The sequence below is a fragment of the Diospyros lotus genome, chromosome 2, assembly GCF_014633365.1.
Source record: "Diospyros lotus cultivar Yz01 chromosome 2, ASM1463336v1, whole genome shotgun sequence".
NCBI classification, from domain to species: domain Eukaryota; kingdom Viridiplantae; phylum Streptophyta; class Magnoliopsida; order Ericales; family Ebenaceae; genus Diospyros; species Diospyros lotus.
Genome location: NC_068339.1, coordinates 10528588 through 10544037, shown reverse-complemented (window position 1 = coordinate 10544037; position 15450 = coordinate 10528588). Strand labels below are relative to the sequence as shown.

The 15450-nt window shown below is 35.9% G+C and overlaps 2 protein-coding genes across 6 annotated transcripts; one reads left to right on the top strand and one right to left on the bottom strand.

Moving 5' to 3' along the window:
- The first annotated feature begins 5140 nt into the window (after positions 1–5140).
- LOC127795548 (auxin-responsive protein SAUR78-like) lies at positions 5141–5915 on the top strand. Its single transcript, XM_052327307.1, has one exon. The coding sequence runs from the start codon at positions 5204–5206 to the stop codon at positions 5654–5656; it is 453 nt and encodes a 150-aa protein (XP_052183267.1). The 5' UTR covers positions 5141–5203; the 3' UTR covers positions 5657–5915.
- Positions 5916–12238: 6323 nt separating this feature from the next.
- LOC127793919 (protein SMALL AUXIN UP-REGULATED RNA 12) lies at positions 12239–15450 on the bottom strand. 5 transcript variants are annotated; one of them, XR_008021508.1, is made up of 4 exons: positions 15084–15450; positions 12907–13623; positions 12705–12785; positions 12239–12609 (listed from the first exon to the last, which is right to left on the bottom strand). XR_008021508.1 is itself a non-coding variant. In XM_052324710.1 (4 exons), exons 3-4 carry the CDS (start codon positions 13367–13369, stop codon positions 12757–12759), a joined length of 492 nt encoding a protein of 163 aa, XP_052180670.1. In that variant the 5' UTR covers positions 13370–13623; positions 13753–13796; positions 15084–15449; the 3' UTR covers positions 12242–12756. The 5 variants fall into 5 exon arrangements, 4 of the variants coding, with proteins under 4 accessions (XP_052180672.1, XP_052180670.1, XP_052180673.1 ...); XM_052324710.1 differs by adding an exon at positions 13753–13796 and having other exon boundaries at positions 12242–12785; positions 15084–15449; XM_052324712.1 differs by having other exon boundaries at positions 12241–12785; positions 12907–13371; positions 15084–15449.

Here is a 15450-nt window from a genome sequence, read left to right as displayed (position 1 = left end):
GCTCTGATCATCAATTAATATATTCGTGGCCATAAACAAATCAAGAGAGAGAGTTCATTTAAATGTGTGGCGGCAAAAGGTCAAACTAGACTTTTTATTTTTAATTTTCTTAAAAAAAAAAAAAAAAAAAGACGATGGCCTTCTATATTCCTGAGGAAAAAACAGAAAAGCATGCTGCCTTAATTATCATTGTAGTATCCTAAAAATTTAGAGACAAGTAAAAATAATTAATTTGGATGTTTGAGGATATTTTAAAATATTTGAAGATTTTTGAGAAAATATTTATTTATGATATTTTGAAAAATAAGAAATTAAGATGATTAATTAAATTAATTGAATGTATTTATGAAAATAATAAAACAAGTTATAATAAAAAATAATAACAATAATAATCTAAACCATAATAATAATAAAATAATAATAAAAGAGTTAATCAAATTAAATTAAATTAATTAATTAATATATATATATATATGTGTGTGTTTGTGTGTGCTGTGCGTGGCGCATCCATAGCCATATCAATTTGTGGCTTAAAAGTCACTCAAGTGGATATATATAAGACAAAGCTTGGGCAGCAAGCATTGGAGGCAATTTAAGGGCATTCTAGTGACTATTTCGGCCACTTTTGTTGCCAAGAAACAGAGAGTAAATGAGAGAGAGGAAGAGAGAAATTAAGGGAGAAGATGAAGGGCTCGCGAACAGAGAGTAAATGAGAGAGAGGAAGAGAGAAATTAAGGGAGAAGATGAAGGCCTCGCGAGCAGCACTTGGGAAGGAAGAAAAAGTGGCAAAAATTAAGAGATTTTGGTGATTAATTGGTGTTTAAAATATTCAGGTAAGTGGGTAAAATTTATATAAGTGTTATATGTTTAAATCATGGATTTTATACGGTTAGATTATACATTTTATGTGTTAGAATTAACCAATTTAAGTCACGGTTGTATTATTTGATAGGAGACGTTTTACTTTGCATCGGGAGCACAAGAGAGGCCAGAAATCTGGAAAATAAGGCAAGCTCATAATCCTCTCCTCGCGTTATTTATTTCCTGTGAAAGTCTTTGAGGTTTCTTGTACTCTAAACCCTCCCTCACCTTGATTCGGTGCCACGCATTAATAATAATATTCCACGTGGCAACCACCCTATGACTTATGTTTTATTAAATGGGATTATTATTAATGGAATGAGTTAAGAAAATGATGATTTGGTATCATTCTTTCTGTCCATTACGAAGCTTCGTATCGCTCTATTTTCCTTGGGAATGATGCCGAACCCATTGGGGTTAGGTTCTTAAAGAAATTGGTTATGGTTAGAATTAGGAGAATATGTTAAAGAGTCTATTATGTATGTTGAGATGGTTTTATGTGAATGAAAAGTAATGAGAATGGTATTACGATGTTATGTGGTTATGTACATGAAGAGTTAAGAGTTATGGAGAAATGTTATGCAAGGTTAAGCTGGGAAGATATAAAGTTAATAGTGTCAGTAAGTGTGTCTAAGGGTATGGGTACAAAGTCACTGACTGTTGACCGTGGGTCGTGACAGTTGATGGCTGGATGTATGGGCGCCAGTCATCGGTTGTTACGATAAGCGCTAGACGGCCAGAAGAGCTGGTACTCCAGATTCCCGCCTTGGTTTGTGCATTTCATGATGTGTGTGCTTCAAAGGGCTGGGTTGCATTCACGTGGGGTCATGCTTTGTGTGTGATGGGTTGTATGAGCATTTGCACGACCCCGTTGGTCTAAGAGCCAATTTGGGTACCCTAGATAAGCATATGCATTTAGAGCATGTCGCATGTGTGAATTCTTATGTGTGGGCATAGCAGGGCCTGATGCTTGGTTTATGGGGGCCTTGTCATCACGTTTATGCTACAGAAGCCCTTGCATTTCTTATGTGTTGCATTGCATAGTTCTAATGTTACTGTTATTCTGGACGGGAGTACCGTGCCAGGTGTCGGGAGTACCGACTCATGTGAGCTTCGGCTCGGCTTAGATATTAGCTCGGGGTTGGCCCGAAGAAAGACCAAGATCGCGGAAGTATATGATTATGTAATGTATGACATGATGAACACATGAGAATATGATGGGAATCAGGAAAAGTATGTAACAAGTATCAAGAAAAGACAAATGTTGAATGTCAGGAAAAGCCAACCATGTCAGGAAAAGGCTGGTCTAAGAGAATGATGATATGGTAGCCTATGTTAGGCTACAATAGGTTTGTATGTGGGACCCGGGTGCCAATGTTTGACTTATGTGGGCCCCTAGTTCCTTATGTGCAATTAATTTTATGTTATGCATGTAGAAGTAAGGTACGTATAGCTCATGACATGGCGTGATTACATTAGCATGAATTGCATGAGGTGTTATGGGAAGAGTCATATCCTAAACTCTCAGCCTTTCTTTCTAGAGCTTGCTGAGTCTCGCGACTCATGTTTGTTTTACATCATTCCAGGTCAGCATATCCTGAGATCACAGGTGCGTTCATCGGGGTTTGGGTCCAGACCGTCGAGTCGTGATAACAAGTGCAGAGCTCTCCTAAAACTAGATCCTGGGTGTCATCGTGTCTTAATAAGGTTAATGTTTATGTTTTCAGAGTTTGTCACATGTTATGTAAGCCCAAGTGAGCCCAAGTGATGAATGGTTTGTAAAGATTATGATGAGATGTTACAATAAAGAAAAATTATGATTTCAAAAAGGGTTATGTGTGTGTTGTAGGTGCGTCATTGTTCGATATCATTTTTATAATGACCCTCTCACGGATCCACTTTGTGCACGAGGAGGTTCCGGGAGGCGGGCCGTTATAATCATTATCATCATCGTCATTAAAATTATATTTTCAATTAATCACCCATCAAATCAAATACTATTAATTGAAATGTAGAAATATTAAAATAAGATAAATTAAGTTAGATAGTCAACTCTCTCTCTTTTCTTTTCTTTTTTTTTTGAAAATAGAGACAAATTTTATTAATGATAAAGTTAAAAAATACACCATGGCAAATTAGTGAAAACCTATTACAAGTAACAAAAACAGATATCTCGACCAAACTGAAAACGGAACACTCCAAAACGATAAATAATATTAATAGGTTTAGAATTAAATTAAATGAGACCATTAGATATAATTGTGCAAAATTTCGCAACATTCCATTCAGGGTAAAACTTCGAAAGTTTAAGCCAAGTGATGAAGGGAGGGAGGGCAGTCTAAACTGCCAAACTTTAGGTAACTCTCATTATGCTTTTAAAGTTTGGATAATTACCTGCGAGGCTTAGGGCTTGTTCGATGGTAAGGATTAGGGCCGGGCTTCATTTAGTTGTTTTGGTCGATTATATATCAAAGGAAATATATTTCATCAAGTAGTATATATTTCGGGTTGTTTGGTTAAAAACTAAAACACTAATATTGAAATCAAATTGAAAATTGAACTCAAATTATTTTGTATAACAAATTAATCAATTCAATTTTAATTGAATAATAAAACACATTAATAATCTCTCATACAACTAATAATTGACTTACTAGGGGTTAATTAATTTCTCGTATAAATTCTATGTATTTATCTAATACAAGCATAAAATATAAATTAAATACATTTAATTCATGTTTTAAGGATGATGACTAAAACTCGATTATCGTATAAATACATGAAGGGCCATAAACAAACTAAATAATTTGTTTATTCGGTTGGTTTGGAGGGCAACGAACGACAACTTGATAGGTGGTAGATGAATGTGAACAAGGGTGTTGGCATTGTATAATTACTTTGTTACACCAAGAGTGCCATCAAAGCTGGCCATGGGCCCCAATCACCGAAATTTAAGTAAACTTTAAACAAAAAATAGGTTTTAATTTCTAAATTCTTATTAGGTGGGGATGCCACTCTCACCCATTTAAGTGTCAATGTCAACCCTAACCCAATCCTCACTTTGTCCGTCAATTTAATCTAAAATAATGTCATCGCCGGGGCCGTCCATTCTGGGTTCAACTGTTTTTGTTTTTCTACTTCTTCTTTTTAAGTAAATATTTTATAGCCCTGCTTGTGAATTTTTACTTGTAGTTGTTCAAAACTTAATTAAAAGAAAATTAAATGTTGGATTAAAAACATTGTTTGAACGTATTATTTAAATAAATTGTTACGAAGAAGGTGATTTTGTGTCAAGATTGATTGAGATGTGTCTACATTATGATGTGATTTAAGTGATTTTTTTATATTTTGTTAAAATTTGAGGAGGAGTTTAAGGAATAAGAAATTAATTGTAATTATTTGCTAGTGAAGCTGTAAAATTTTGGGTCCTGTTTTTTAGAACGTAGAATGGCATGGACGAGGAGTGGCTTATGGACAAAGCCATATTATTTGTGCGAGAGTAACTTGTGAACAAAGCTAAACTGTACTTGACTCTACTTGTTAACATAAATCGATTGAAGAGTGAGAGAGAGAGAGAGACAGTTTAACAAAGCCAACTCGATCTCTTTTATTTATGGGGTTCTTCTTCAATAAAGTGAATTGATGATGTGAAGACCAATTAGCAATTATGCTCATAAAAAGTACATACAGAAAGATTTGTTCACAAAGCAAATTGGACTTGCATCTTTTTTAAAACACAAACTCTTATGTTGCGTGGGCAAAATTCATATTAATGGTATTTGTTTTTAGATTTAATAATAATAATAATAATAATAATATTAACCCATTTACTCATAAATTTAAGATAATCTCATGATGTATATAAAAATAAAAGGAATTTAATTTGAAACTTTTTTTCCCAACACATAAATTATGATGCCACACTTGGGGGTTATTACATTTTATTATTATTATTATTATTATTATTATTATGATTACCATGCTAAAATTTCTTGCTATCTCTCTGTTATGGTAGCACTTTCTGTATAAAATTTTTAACAAAATATTATTTCTTCCCAAAATTTTTGCAACGGTGGTTTAATTATTTTATATGTTTTTCGGTTTTTAAAGAAGATGCCGTTTCTGTTGTAACCATAGTCTTTCAGAGAACAAGCTGGGCCCACACGTGCAAGGCTGTTCTAGTTTTTACTGCCGTAACAAATTTACCATTTTACCCTTCTATCCCACCCCTGCTTATATATATGAACCTTCCTTCTCCGTTCTCAGTCCCAAACTCTCTCTCTCTCTCTCTCTAAAGCTCTCTCTATTTCTCAAGCTCCGTGGCACACTTAAATATATAAACATGGCGAAGGGAGGCAAGCTGACAAAGCTGAAGTCGGTAGTGCTAAAGAAGTGGAACTCGTTCAGCAAGCTAGGCCGCGCCACCGCCGGGGGCTCGGTCGCCGCCGCGAGCCACTCGTCTTCGTCGGACTACGATGATTCCTCCTCCTCCTCCTCCTCCTCCTCCGGATCCTACTCCTACAACAACAACAGCAGCAGCAAGATGATCTCCTCCGGAGCCGGCCTTCACACCGTGTACGTCGGCAAGTCGCGCCGCCGCTACCTCCTCAGCTCCGAGGTCGTCGACAATCCGGTCTTCCGAGAGCTGGTGGAGAGGTCCGGCGACAATGGCGACTCCTCCGTCACCGTCGTCGGCTGCGAGGTGGTGCTCTTCGAGCACCTGCTCTGGATGCTCGAGAATGCCGATCCTCAGCCGGAGTCTCTCGATGATTTGGTCCAGTACTACACGCTGTAAATTTGATTTAATATCTTTTTGCATATAGAAACATTGTATAATTGTGAATTTTTTCGAGCGCAATAATGGACATTAGAGGTTTAGAAGGAGAGAGGGAGAGAAGATTGAGGAGTTCTAATTCTTTCTATTGATTGGCGACGATTATGCTGGTCGGGAAGTTACCCCTACTGTCATTACAAATTCTCCTGTTAATTTTTTCATGTACGAATCCTTATTCCCATTGTTTAATGTTTGGATACTAAATCAAATTTGTGAATCGTTGTTCTCAGTTTCGCTTTATTTTTTCCCTAATCCTTTTCCGCTGTTTTCTTTTTGTTCCCTGGCTAGCTTCCTCAACTTTTGTGACATATGTTTGCAAATCATGTTTCTTCTGCAGACTAATTTAAGATGATTCTGTCTGATGTAAATTGCAGGACACTACCAAATCAAATTTCATATCAACTCCATATGGTATGTATATATATATATATATATATCTTTTTAAGAATGCTTGTGCATTTTTAATGTTGGTATTGTATTGTACATCTTTATTATTATTATTATTTTCAGTAACTACCACTTGATAAAATAAAAGTTGGGCATTTACATCACATTCGCAAGTCATGAAGATGTAAACATAACATAGTGTTTAAATAAATCTATTAATTATATTACCTTCTTGGAGTACTATTATATGTATAAAAAATGATAAGTTAATTATTATTACAAAAAATGCAATTTTAACTACAACACCATTACTATCACATAATTCAGAATTGGAATCGGAAGAGCAGTGCTGAAATTAGTAATTGATATTGAGAAGGCTGTATATCCTATTTCTTCACTAAAACATGTTGAAAAATCTTCCAGCTATGAATGTGTTGGAAAGGGAATTTTGCCAGTTAACAGCAGGATACAGCTCTCAGTCTCTTGTGTTTGGTATAGGTGGTGGAGAAACACTTGCCTTTACACTTGATGTATCTAACTACAACATATACATAATTAGATTGAATTAAAACTATACCAGGAAGGTAGAAGTGCATAATAGATAATGGACTCTAGTCCACTTTCTTCTGTCAACCTTTTTTGCTTATGTCAGTGCTCTACCCCATTGCCAGCCCAATTTCCATTTGACCCTTCAACAACTTTCTGTTTCTGACTCTAATTCTTTCCTATAAAATTATTTCTCCTCTAGAATAATATAATATTACTGTGCTGTTTGTGTCAAAATTCATTTTTATATTGGTATTTTATTGGATAGGTCGGGATTTTAAGTATATTATTAGTTGGTTTTATAAATTTTAATTACCATTTGGAGGTGCTATGATTGGCATAAAAACTAACAGAAGACTACCGTCAAGTAAGTGCAATATCTATCAACTAATATTGGTTAGTAAATTGTGAGTGTACTCAAGACCCGAAACCTTATACTCAGGTTTATTTATATGCAAAAACCAAAATTGATAGTTTGTAGCAATGGCTAGGCTAACTAATCTCTCCAAATGTTTATTCTTATTACAGCTAGCCCCAAGAAAAATGTTACATTAGATATTTCATAGTTTGTGTGAAGAGTTACAATTCAAATAAGAAAACTCTTTTAATGAGATTAAGGCTTGTTAGGATGAGACTTCATAAAAAAAAAATAGTTTAATTTTAAATTCATATATGAAAAAGTAATAGTGAGAATTCTTTTTTGTTAAAATAACATAAAAATACCATATTATGTATCCAAAGATACCCAGCTTGTTTTTTTGTTATTTAAATTGTAGACTAAGAAATTAATGTGATTAGTTTACTGTTCTAATGATTGGGTAGTTAGAGATGCTGTTGGTGAGCCAGCACCTCGATCACCAAGGCTTTGTTTGGCAGGTGAATCTTTTAATTGCAGCTTGGAATAACTCTAAACCCACTGGCCTAATTTCTTCCCCAAAACAGGACCCTAGTTGGCCCCACGCTTTCCCAAGCGGGGATCCTCTCGGCCCTTTTGTAATAATTAAAGTTGCAGACTTGTGAGATGGATTTATATTTGCATACGATTCATCTATAATTTGTGTGTATGTGTTTTTTTTTTTTTTTTTTTTTTTTGTGGGGGGTGGAGGATGGAATTGGAGTGTACAATGAAGACAAACATGGCCGATAAAAAGACGACCGCCCTTTACGGCTTTTACAAGCCAGGTGGCCCCCAATGAGGATGTTGGTTTTATATGACGTGCAATATTGCAATGTATGCACATAATTGGAACATGGGCATGCATGCACCCCCCATTAATTTCATATCTTTTCTATAGCCCAAGAAAAAAAAAATCACATTTTTTAAAATATATCCTTTTACTGTCACTACAACTATGTTCACAAGAATACTCTCTAATTTCTTCACTCAAATGTCAAAAGTACTTTTAATTTTGTCTGTATCATGTTCTAAGATTTTATCGGAGAAATCTTATAAAATTCATTATGCTATTTTAGTTGAGACCTAAATTGCGTCGAATATACCCAAAACAAAGTTGATCCCATTTCATTCGAACTGTTGTATTCTATTTTTGAGGTTGATTTTTAATTTTGTATAATTAGATATTATTTAATTTAGTTTAAAGATGTGTATAGACATAACTATGTGATATTTTTTTATTAAAAATAATCAAACTACTTATAAGACATTACTAATTATTAACTTAATAACGTAGGGTCGTCCCTCTCTCTAATATGGGCTTCCCCAGTTATAAATGAATTGTACATACAAAAAAATTATTATGAATTTCTCACAAATAACACCAAATTATATGGTCAAAATATAATTATAGTTGTCGCAAAATATTATCTGTATTAGTTTAGAGACAGGCATGAAGATGATATTGTGATGTTATCCTAAAAAAGAGCCTTGTAATGGTGGAGGAGTACCTTATTAAGGTAGGGGTTCAGGCAGAGTGAATTTTATTTAAATGGGGAGAGAGTCTGAATACAGTGCACACTGCACAGTAAGTAATAATGGATGGGCGGACCAGTGAAGTGAGTCAAGGGCTTGGGAGCCAGCCCACGTGGGATGTGGGCCTACAAATCCCAGCCCATAAGATGGGCCCCCACCCCACGTTTTGGTGTTGCTTTCTTGTACGTCTGTTTTTTCTCGTCTCCAAACTCATCATTATCACCACGAATTCACGATTAAGAATTTTATTTTCTTTTTATGACATTTAATTGTTTATTTTAGTTTTTTTTTTAAAAAAAATAAAAATAAGGCTACATTTCTTTCAATGTAAAATGTTTGCTATATTTTCTCTTATTTTTGGATGTTTGACTTTGACTTGCATTTTAAAAAATTTCAAAATGAAAATGAAATATGCCTTGAAATGCAGATGCATACACTAATACTAGTTTTACATTTGTATATAAAATGTGGTATATTTTTGGCTAAAAAATTATTTTATGTAAAATAATAGATTTAAAAATTATTTTATAAGCTGCAAAAAAAAAAAAAACAAAAAAACATTAAAAGATCGACAATAATTTGTATTTATGCGTAATGCCGTAAGAAACAAGTTTTGGTATCAAGACTAAAAATGATTTTTTGAGAAGTTGCTAATTAGTGGGGTAGAAGAATATTAACAAAATATTATCTTTACTTAAATAAGTTTTAAGCATCTAAAGATATATGGAAGGAGGAGGGGGAAGGAGTCTTCCAAGCGTGAGTATTAAGACAATTGGGCCCAGGCAATCCATCTGGCAGACTGCGGTGGGCCTGGCGACTGTGACCCAACAGGACAATATAACAACAAAAATGTCTTAAAATGAAATAAAATAAAAATAATAAAGAGGAAACAGCAGTTTCAGGGCTTCAGGTGAGGGATAAAGAGAAATATTTATCATTAATTTCATAAATAAAATAAAATTGGAGGGAGTGAGAGAAGAGAGGAGCAAAGTTTAAAGGGGACATGACATGTGATGGATTCCTCCACCACTCCCACTTTACACATGTAAATGGCCTCTCATCTCAACACCCAGTGCCAGTCAAACTTCCTACCAGCAGTTTTGCATGTGCCTGCACGTGCACATGCATGCACAGCAATCTCTCTTTCTGAAGCCATGCTTGATGCTTTTAAGATTTAAATTTTTTTTAAATAATATTCTCACTTTTGTATCATCTATATCATTATTAGTAGGGTTTGAAAGATGAAAGAATTTATGGTATTATTATATATCACTATTGAAATCTAATAAAACTTCCTCACTCTCTTAGACAAGTCTTGTATTGTTGAGTTGATTTATCTTGCATTCATAATAATTTAGTTAAGTAATTAGTACCATTTAGAGTTAAGGTTTAGGGTTTAAGTAATAAGATTTACCTCCACATAATTTGGTTTCTCAGAAGGGCTTCTAAATTCTAATTGGGTTGGGTGGGGGAGAGTAAGGATAAAAAGACAGGGAACATTCTGAGATTGGTCTGAGTCACATCATGCCCAATCAATGTCGACTATCCAAACCCAAAACTCAATTTGCAGTTGGATCCAATGCAATGCTATTGCTGATTCACTTTGCCTGGTTTTATATTGGTTGAATTGCTGATTCAGAAATGTGTATATATAAATTTTGGTGATGTTATTGTTTAGGCTATATAGATATAGATATAGAGATATTAGTGGCAGTGTTATTAGCATATATAGATGAGTTATTGATCAAATGTTCAAACTCCATAATATAAATTAATTAAAAATTTCAATGATATGTTCAAATCTCATCATCATTCATCAGAGTGCATGCATGTATGCAGATACACTTTTTTTTTTTTTTTTTGGGGGGGGGGGGGGGGTGGTATTTTGATTAAAGATAAAATTGACATTCTTAATAGAATTAAAACGTCATTAGATGGTCTAAAAAATATTTATTATAATAGTTAATGTGACTCAAATTTAAAAGTACAATGACTTATTTAAAGTATATTGATCAAATTGACTTGAAATCTAAAAATAAAATATTTTATTTGATCTTTTCAAAATATAAAATTAGATTAAATTAATTAATCTCAAAACTAAAATACAATAACTTATCTAACACTTTGCTCAACTCAATTTAATTCACGGTTGAACAACACTTCCTCTTTTGAAATTACGCATAGAATTAGAAGAACCAAAAAAAAAAATTAAACATTCAAGCTATTTGTATTTTATAGTTAAAGTTGGATGTATCTTCTTAATTACTTGACAATAATATATAGAAATTAGTTGGAACACATGCGAGTCTTCTCTCTTCATGACATCTGCCAACTTAAAAAATAGAAACGAAAAAAAAAAAAAGAAGCAAAAATTGATGAGATTCCCCAAGCAAGATTATGACAAAAACATGCCACAGGACAAGATTAATTAAGATCACTGCCTGCCACTAATCTTAAGTCCTAATTAAGACAGTGATGTTATAATCTAACATATTGGCCTGTTCTTTTAACAGCACCCCATCATGTTGGTCATCTTGGAAACATGTGCATGTTCACAAAGATTTGCAAAATCAACATTCCATCTTCCCCTTACTCAAATTTGAAAGGATAATGCTATATGTACATAAATAACTTTACAATTGAGATTTATCGTGAGAATATCGCGACTTCTCTCCTCTTATCTCTCTCTCTCTCTCTCATTTCCCCTTTAGCCGTTGTTGTTGCCTTTGTCTCATCGCCCAGCATTGCCTTACCTAGCTAATAGTCAACGCCTCACCTCTCACCTCTCGCCTAGTAGACGGTCGACGCCTCACGCCTTGCCTGCCCTACCGTCCCCTCGCCTGGCTGAGATGCGAGGTGGCGGTCGACCAGGCAAGAGACGAGGCGCAAGAGGTGAGCGGCGACTATCGATAATTGGCCAAGCGAGGCAGTGATGGGCGTCGATGGGCAGTGCTGAAAGGGGAGGAGAAGGGAGAGAGAGAGAGGAGATGAGGGAGAGAAAAGATATAAAGGGGTAAAATGGACATTGAAATAAAAGAAAGGGGGACAAAATAGGCTTTTCACCTTAACCAGGCGACGATTGGCCAGGCAAGTGACGACCGTCACTAGTCGGCCAAACGAGGTAGCGGTGGGCGTCGACGGGTGGTGCTAAAGGGGGAGGAGAAGAGAGAGGAGAGGAGGAAGAAGAGAGATGATAGAAAGGGATAAAATGGTCATTGAAATAAGAGAGAATATGATAAAATAGGCTTTTCACCTTACCCGTAAACCCACATGTAAGTGAACTTATGTACAAATAGCATGATCCAATTTAAAATTAAACTAATATGGCTACATCAATCTTCACCCGAAATGGCTTTATGAAGCATATGAATCATGCAAGCGTGCGGATCTCATTTTTCTTTTTCTTCTTTCTGTTTTAAAGGTTAAGTAAGAGGATAATACCTAGGAATATGGTTAATGTATATATCTAAGCCCTCTTAAACAATACAAGTAAATGGATTGTGATTACAAGTTGAGAAGAAGCTAACGCAAATACTTCACACCAATTATCATCCGACGCATTCATAGAAGATGCCAAGTTAGTAAGCATTGCCAATCCAACCCTCAAATACTCAATTTTCCACTAAATCACAATATTGGACGCCCAAACTTGATCGCACAACGTGGCCTGTCTGGCTTGTTTAGAGTTTCAAGTGTAAAGCATACGTTGTTCTAAAGGCAAGCTACTAACTCAAAGCATGTTCTCGATGATCTAAATTCAACACTGCAAGCAACAAACAAGAATCATCTTTCAACACTGCTAAATGGAGGTTGACATATTTCTCAACCTTAAAACATGATGAAGCGTTTATAATACACTAGATCGTCCTTGCTGAATCTTTGGACAATACCACGAAGAAGAAGAAGAAGTATGAAATATTGTTGGACAATTTGCTCAACAATAAGTTGTGGTTCGAGCTTTAAGCAAATATCAATCAAGCTTCAGATGCCTTACAAGCAAGAGACATGATCGAACACCAGCCTTCAATGAGTTCTGCTCCAAATTCACCAACTTGAACGACAAAAAAAATTCTAGCTAAACCCTATCATTTTTCACTTAACAATAATGAAAGTTAAAAAAGAAGAAATGAAACTGAATCTGCATACAGAGAACCCCTGCTTTACACCAGATAAATCAGCCAAATCCTGAAATAATTGCCTACTCTTCAATGGTTGATGAGGTCCCAGCTGCAAAAAATACCAAGAACTCTTCGATTCATACATATATGGATGCATTTTCTAGAGAATTAAACCATAAATGAGTTCAAAACTACTAAAGAACGGAGCAAAGGAAACGCAGATCACTAACCCGTGCTGTCTGCTGCGGTAGGCTGATCATTCTGACGAGTTTCCATGCACTTGAGCAGGTACTTGAAGGTCTCAATCTCGCAAGGGAGGGTGAGGCCACCACAATGGTCGAATCCAAACTCCTCCTCAGCCTTTTCAAGCAAAACCTTAAACAGTTGGTGGCTGAGATAGCTGGTGGGAATGATGAATCTCCGATGCTCTGGACCAACATAAACTGCCAAATACCCCTTGGGAACATCGTGGGGTGGGTCGGGGCTCTGGCAGCCATCGTCATCTGAATCACAATACGAAGTCGTGCTCCTAATCCGCCTGCTAACTGCTGGTGAAATGCCGCTTTGTGTTTGTTCGCAGGAGATGTTGCTCCACCTGGGAGCAAGCGTCACAGATTGCCATCTCTGGAGGAGCTCCTTCAGCCTAACAATCTGCCTGATCCCGGTCACCTTACTGGTTCCACTGTCTTCCATTGCTATATGATATGATCCACCACAACAGCGCAACCACAAGAAATCAATGATTGAGTATCAGAGAATTTCACGCCACACAATTACGTCTCACCACTTCTCTTTCCACTACATTTTGGACATCAAAACTTCATCAGATTTTACACCAGTCTATGGCTGGCGTGCACAACTTAAGAGGTCCAGCTAATCAGAGAATGGGATAGTGTTCTTAACCATTTACACGATCTAACCAACGAGAGTTATGTCCTCAATTAAACCTGGGCAAACATCAAACGATTCAATGCTCACTACAGTCAAAATGCATAAGAACTTACGAATTTACAAGAGTCTATGACCTGCACGAATTAAGAGATCCAGCTAATTTCGAAATGGAATAGTGTTCTAACCATTAAGGCGATTTAACCCACAAGAGTTCTTTTCTCGATTAAACCTGGGCAAACATCAAAAAATCCACTGCTTACTACAATCTAAATGTATAAGAACCTAAGATTTTACACAAATCTATGGCGTGCACAGATTAAGAGGCCTGGCTAATTTGGAAATGAGATCGTGTTATTCAGCCAACTAAACCAACAAGAGTTCTGTCCTGAACCAAACCTGGGCAAACATCAAACACTTCAATGCATACCACTGTACTGTCAAAATGCATAAGAGCTTAAGATTTTACACGAGGCTATGGGTTGCACAAATTAAGAGGTCCGGCTAATTTGGGAATGGGATAGTGTTCTAACCATTTAGGCAACTAAACCAACAAGAGTCCTTGATTAAACCTGGGCAAACACCAAACAATTCAATGCTCGCAACAGTCAAAACGCATATATAAGAACAGTATTTTTCTCTTTCCCCTGAGAACTGCCAAATTAACAAGGGGCAACCATTGATTTACAATCGAAAGATGATGCAAGAACTTTTGTAATGTCCTGTCTTCCCAGGTACGTTCTTAGGTTATAACTGATTTATAATTGAAATATGATGCTACTTCAACATGCAAAGAGACTGTTGCTATAACTCTACAAGAACAAATATAGATTTTGACAATCAATTTACTGTCAGGAACAGCAAAAATTAAAGCTAAAATCAAAAGCCCCAAATATAAAAAATTAAGTATGATTTTGAACCCGATAAAGTTTAGAAACTGTGTGTAATCACAAAATCGCCAATCCTCGAGGAAGTAGCATCAAAATTTTCCCCAAAATTGAAACATTCTTCCAACTTTCCATTGTTAAACAAACACACGTTGTTCTAATCACGGATCAAGAACATAAATAATATAAACAACACAGAAATATTGTTCAGGAACCAAATGTGGCAAAAATATATACCCACAAGAAAAGATCAACCAAATAAGAAGAGAACATAAAATCTGGGGGGAATATCCCACCATGCAGGGATGGTTCAAAATTGTAGGTTTCTCCATTGCAAAAACTACAGTTAATGGACAATCCCATTATCGAGGGATTGGGAACGTTGGCATTAACGAGAAATTATGTTAAATTTTTTGTGTCTTGTTGTCTTTTTATGTGATTGTCCACGATCCGATCCTAACAATCGACGTCAAACTAATTCCCTAACAAAAATCACCAAATAGACGAAACCCATAAAATCTAACATCTACACATGCTTGTGCAAAATGTGCATGCATAGATAAAATTCACGCGCGCCCACACACACACACACATATATATAGAGAGAGCGAGAGAGAAAGAGAGAGAGCGACCTGAAAAGGGGTATGTTCTATGGCTGGGAATCTAATGGAGGAGGGCCATGGCATAGGGGAGGAGGAACTGAGCCGAGGAGCCAAATCCTGTGGTTGGCAGAGAACTCTCTGTTTGGGTCCTCAAGACGAGAGATTCAGAATAATAATATAAAATTGCAGCAAACTAAAATAATACAGACGATGGAAGAGGAAGAGGAGGAAGAAGAAGAAGAAGAAGAAAAGAAAGAAGCAAAACATGAACAATCCAATTATCGTTCATAGAAACACAAAGAGGGAGAGAGAGAAAGAGAGAAAGGGGAAAGGTGGAACAGATTGGCTTTCCAAATTGCCATAAATACCTCGCACTGCTTTGCCTTCTCCTCTCCCC

Bases quoted from the DNA above. Each gene is read 5' to 3' on its own strand.
- LOC127793919 (XM_052324713.1), bottom strand. From the start codon at position 13,369: ATGGAAGACAGTGGAACCAGTAAGGTGACCGGGATCAGGCAGATTGTT. The intron at 12,786-12,906 runs GTTAGTGATCTG...TATTTTTTGCAG, and splicing joins TACCGCAGCAGACAGCACGG to CTGGGACCTCATCAACCATT.
- LOC127795548 (XM_052327307.1), top strand. From the start codon at position 5,204: ATGGCGAAGGGAGGCAAGCTGACAAAGCTGAAGTCGGTAGTGCTAAAG.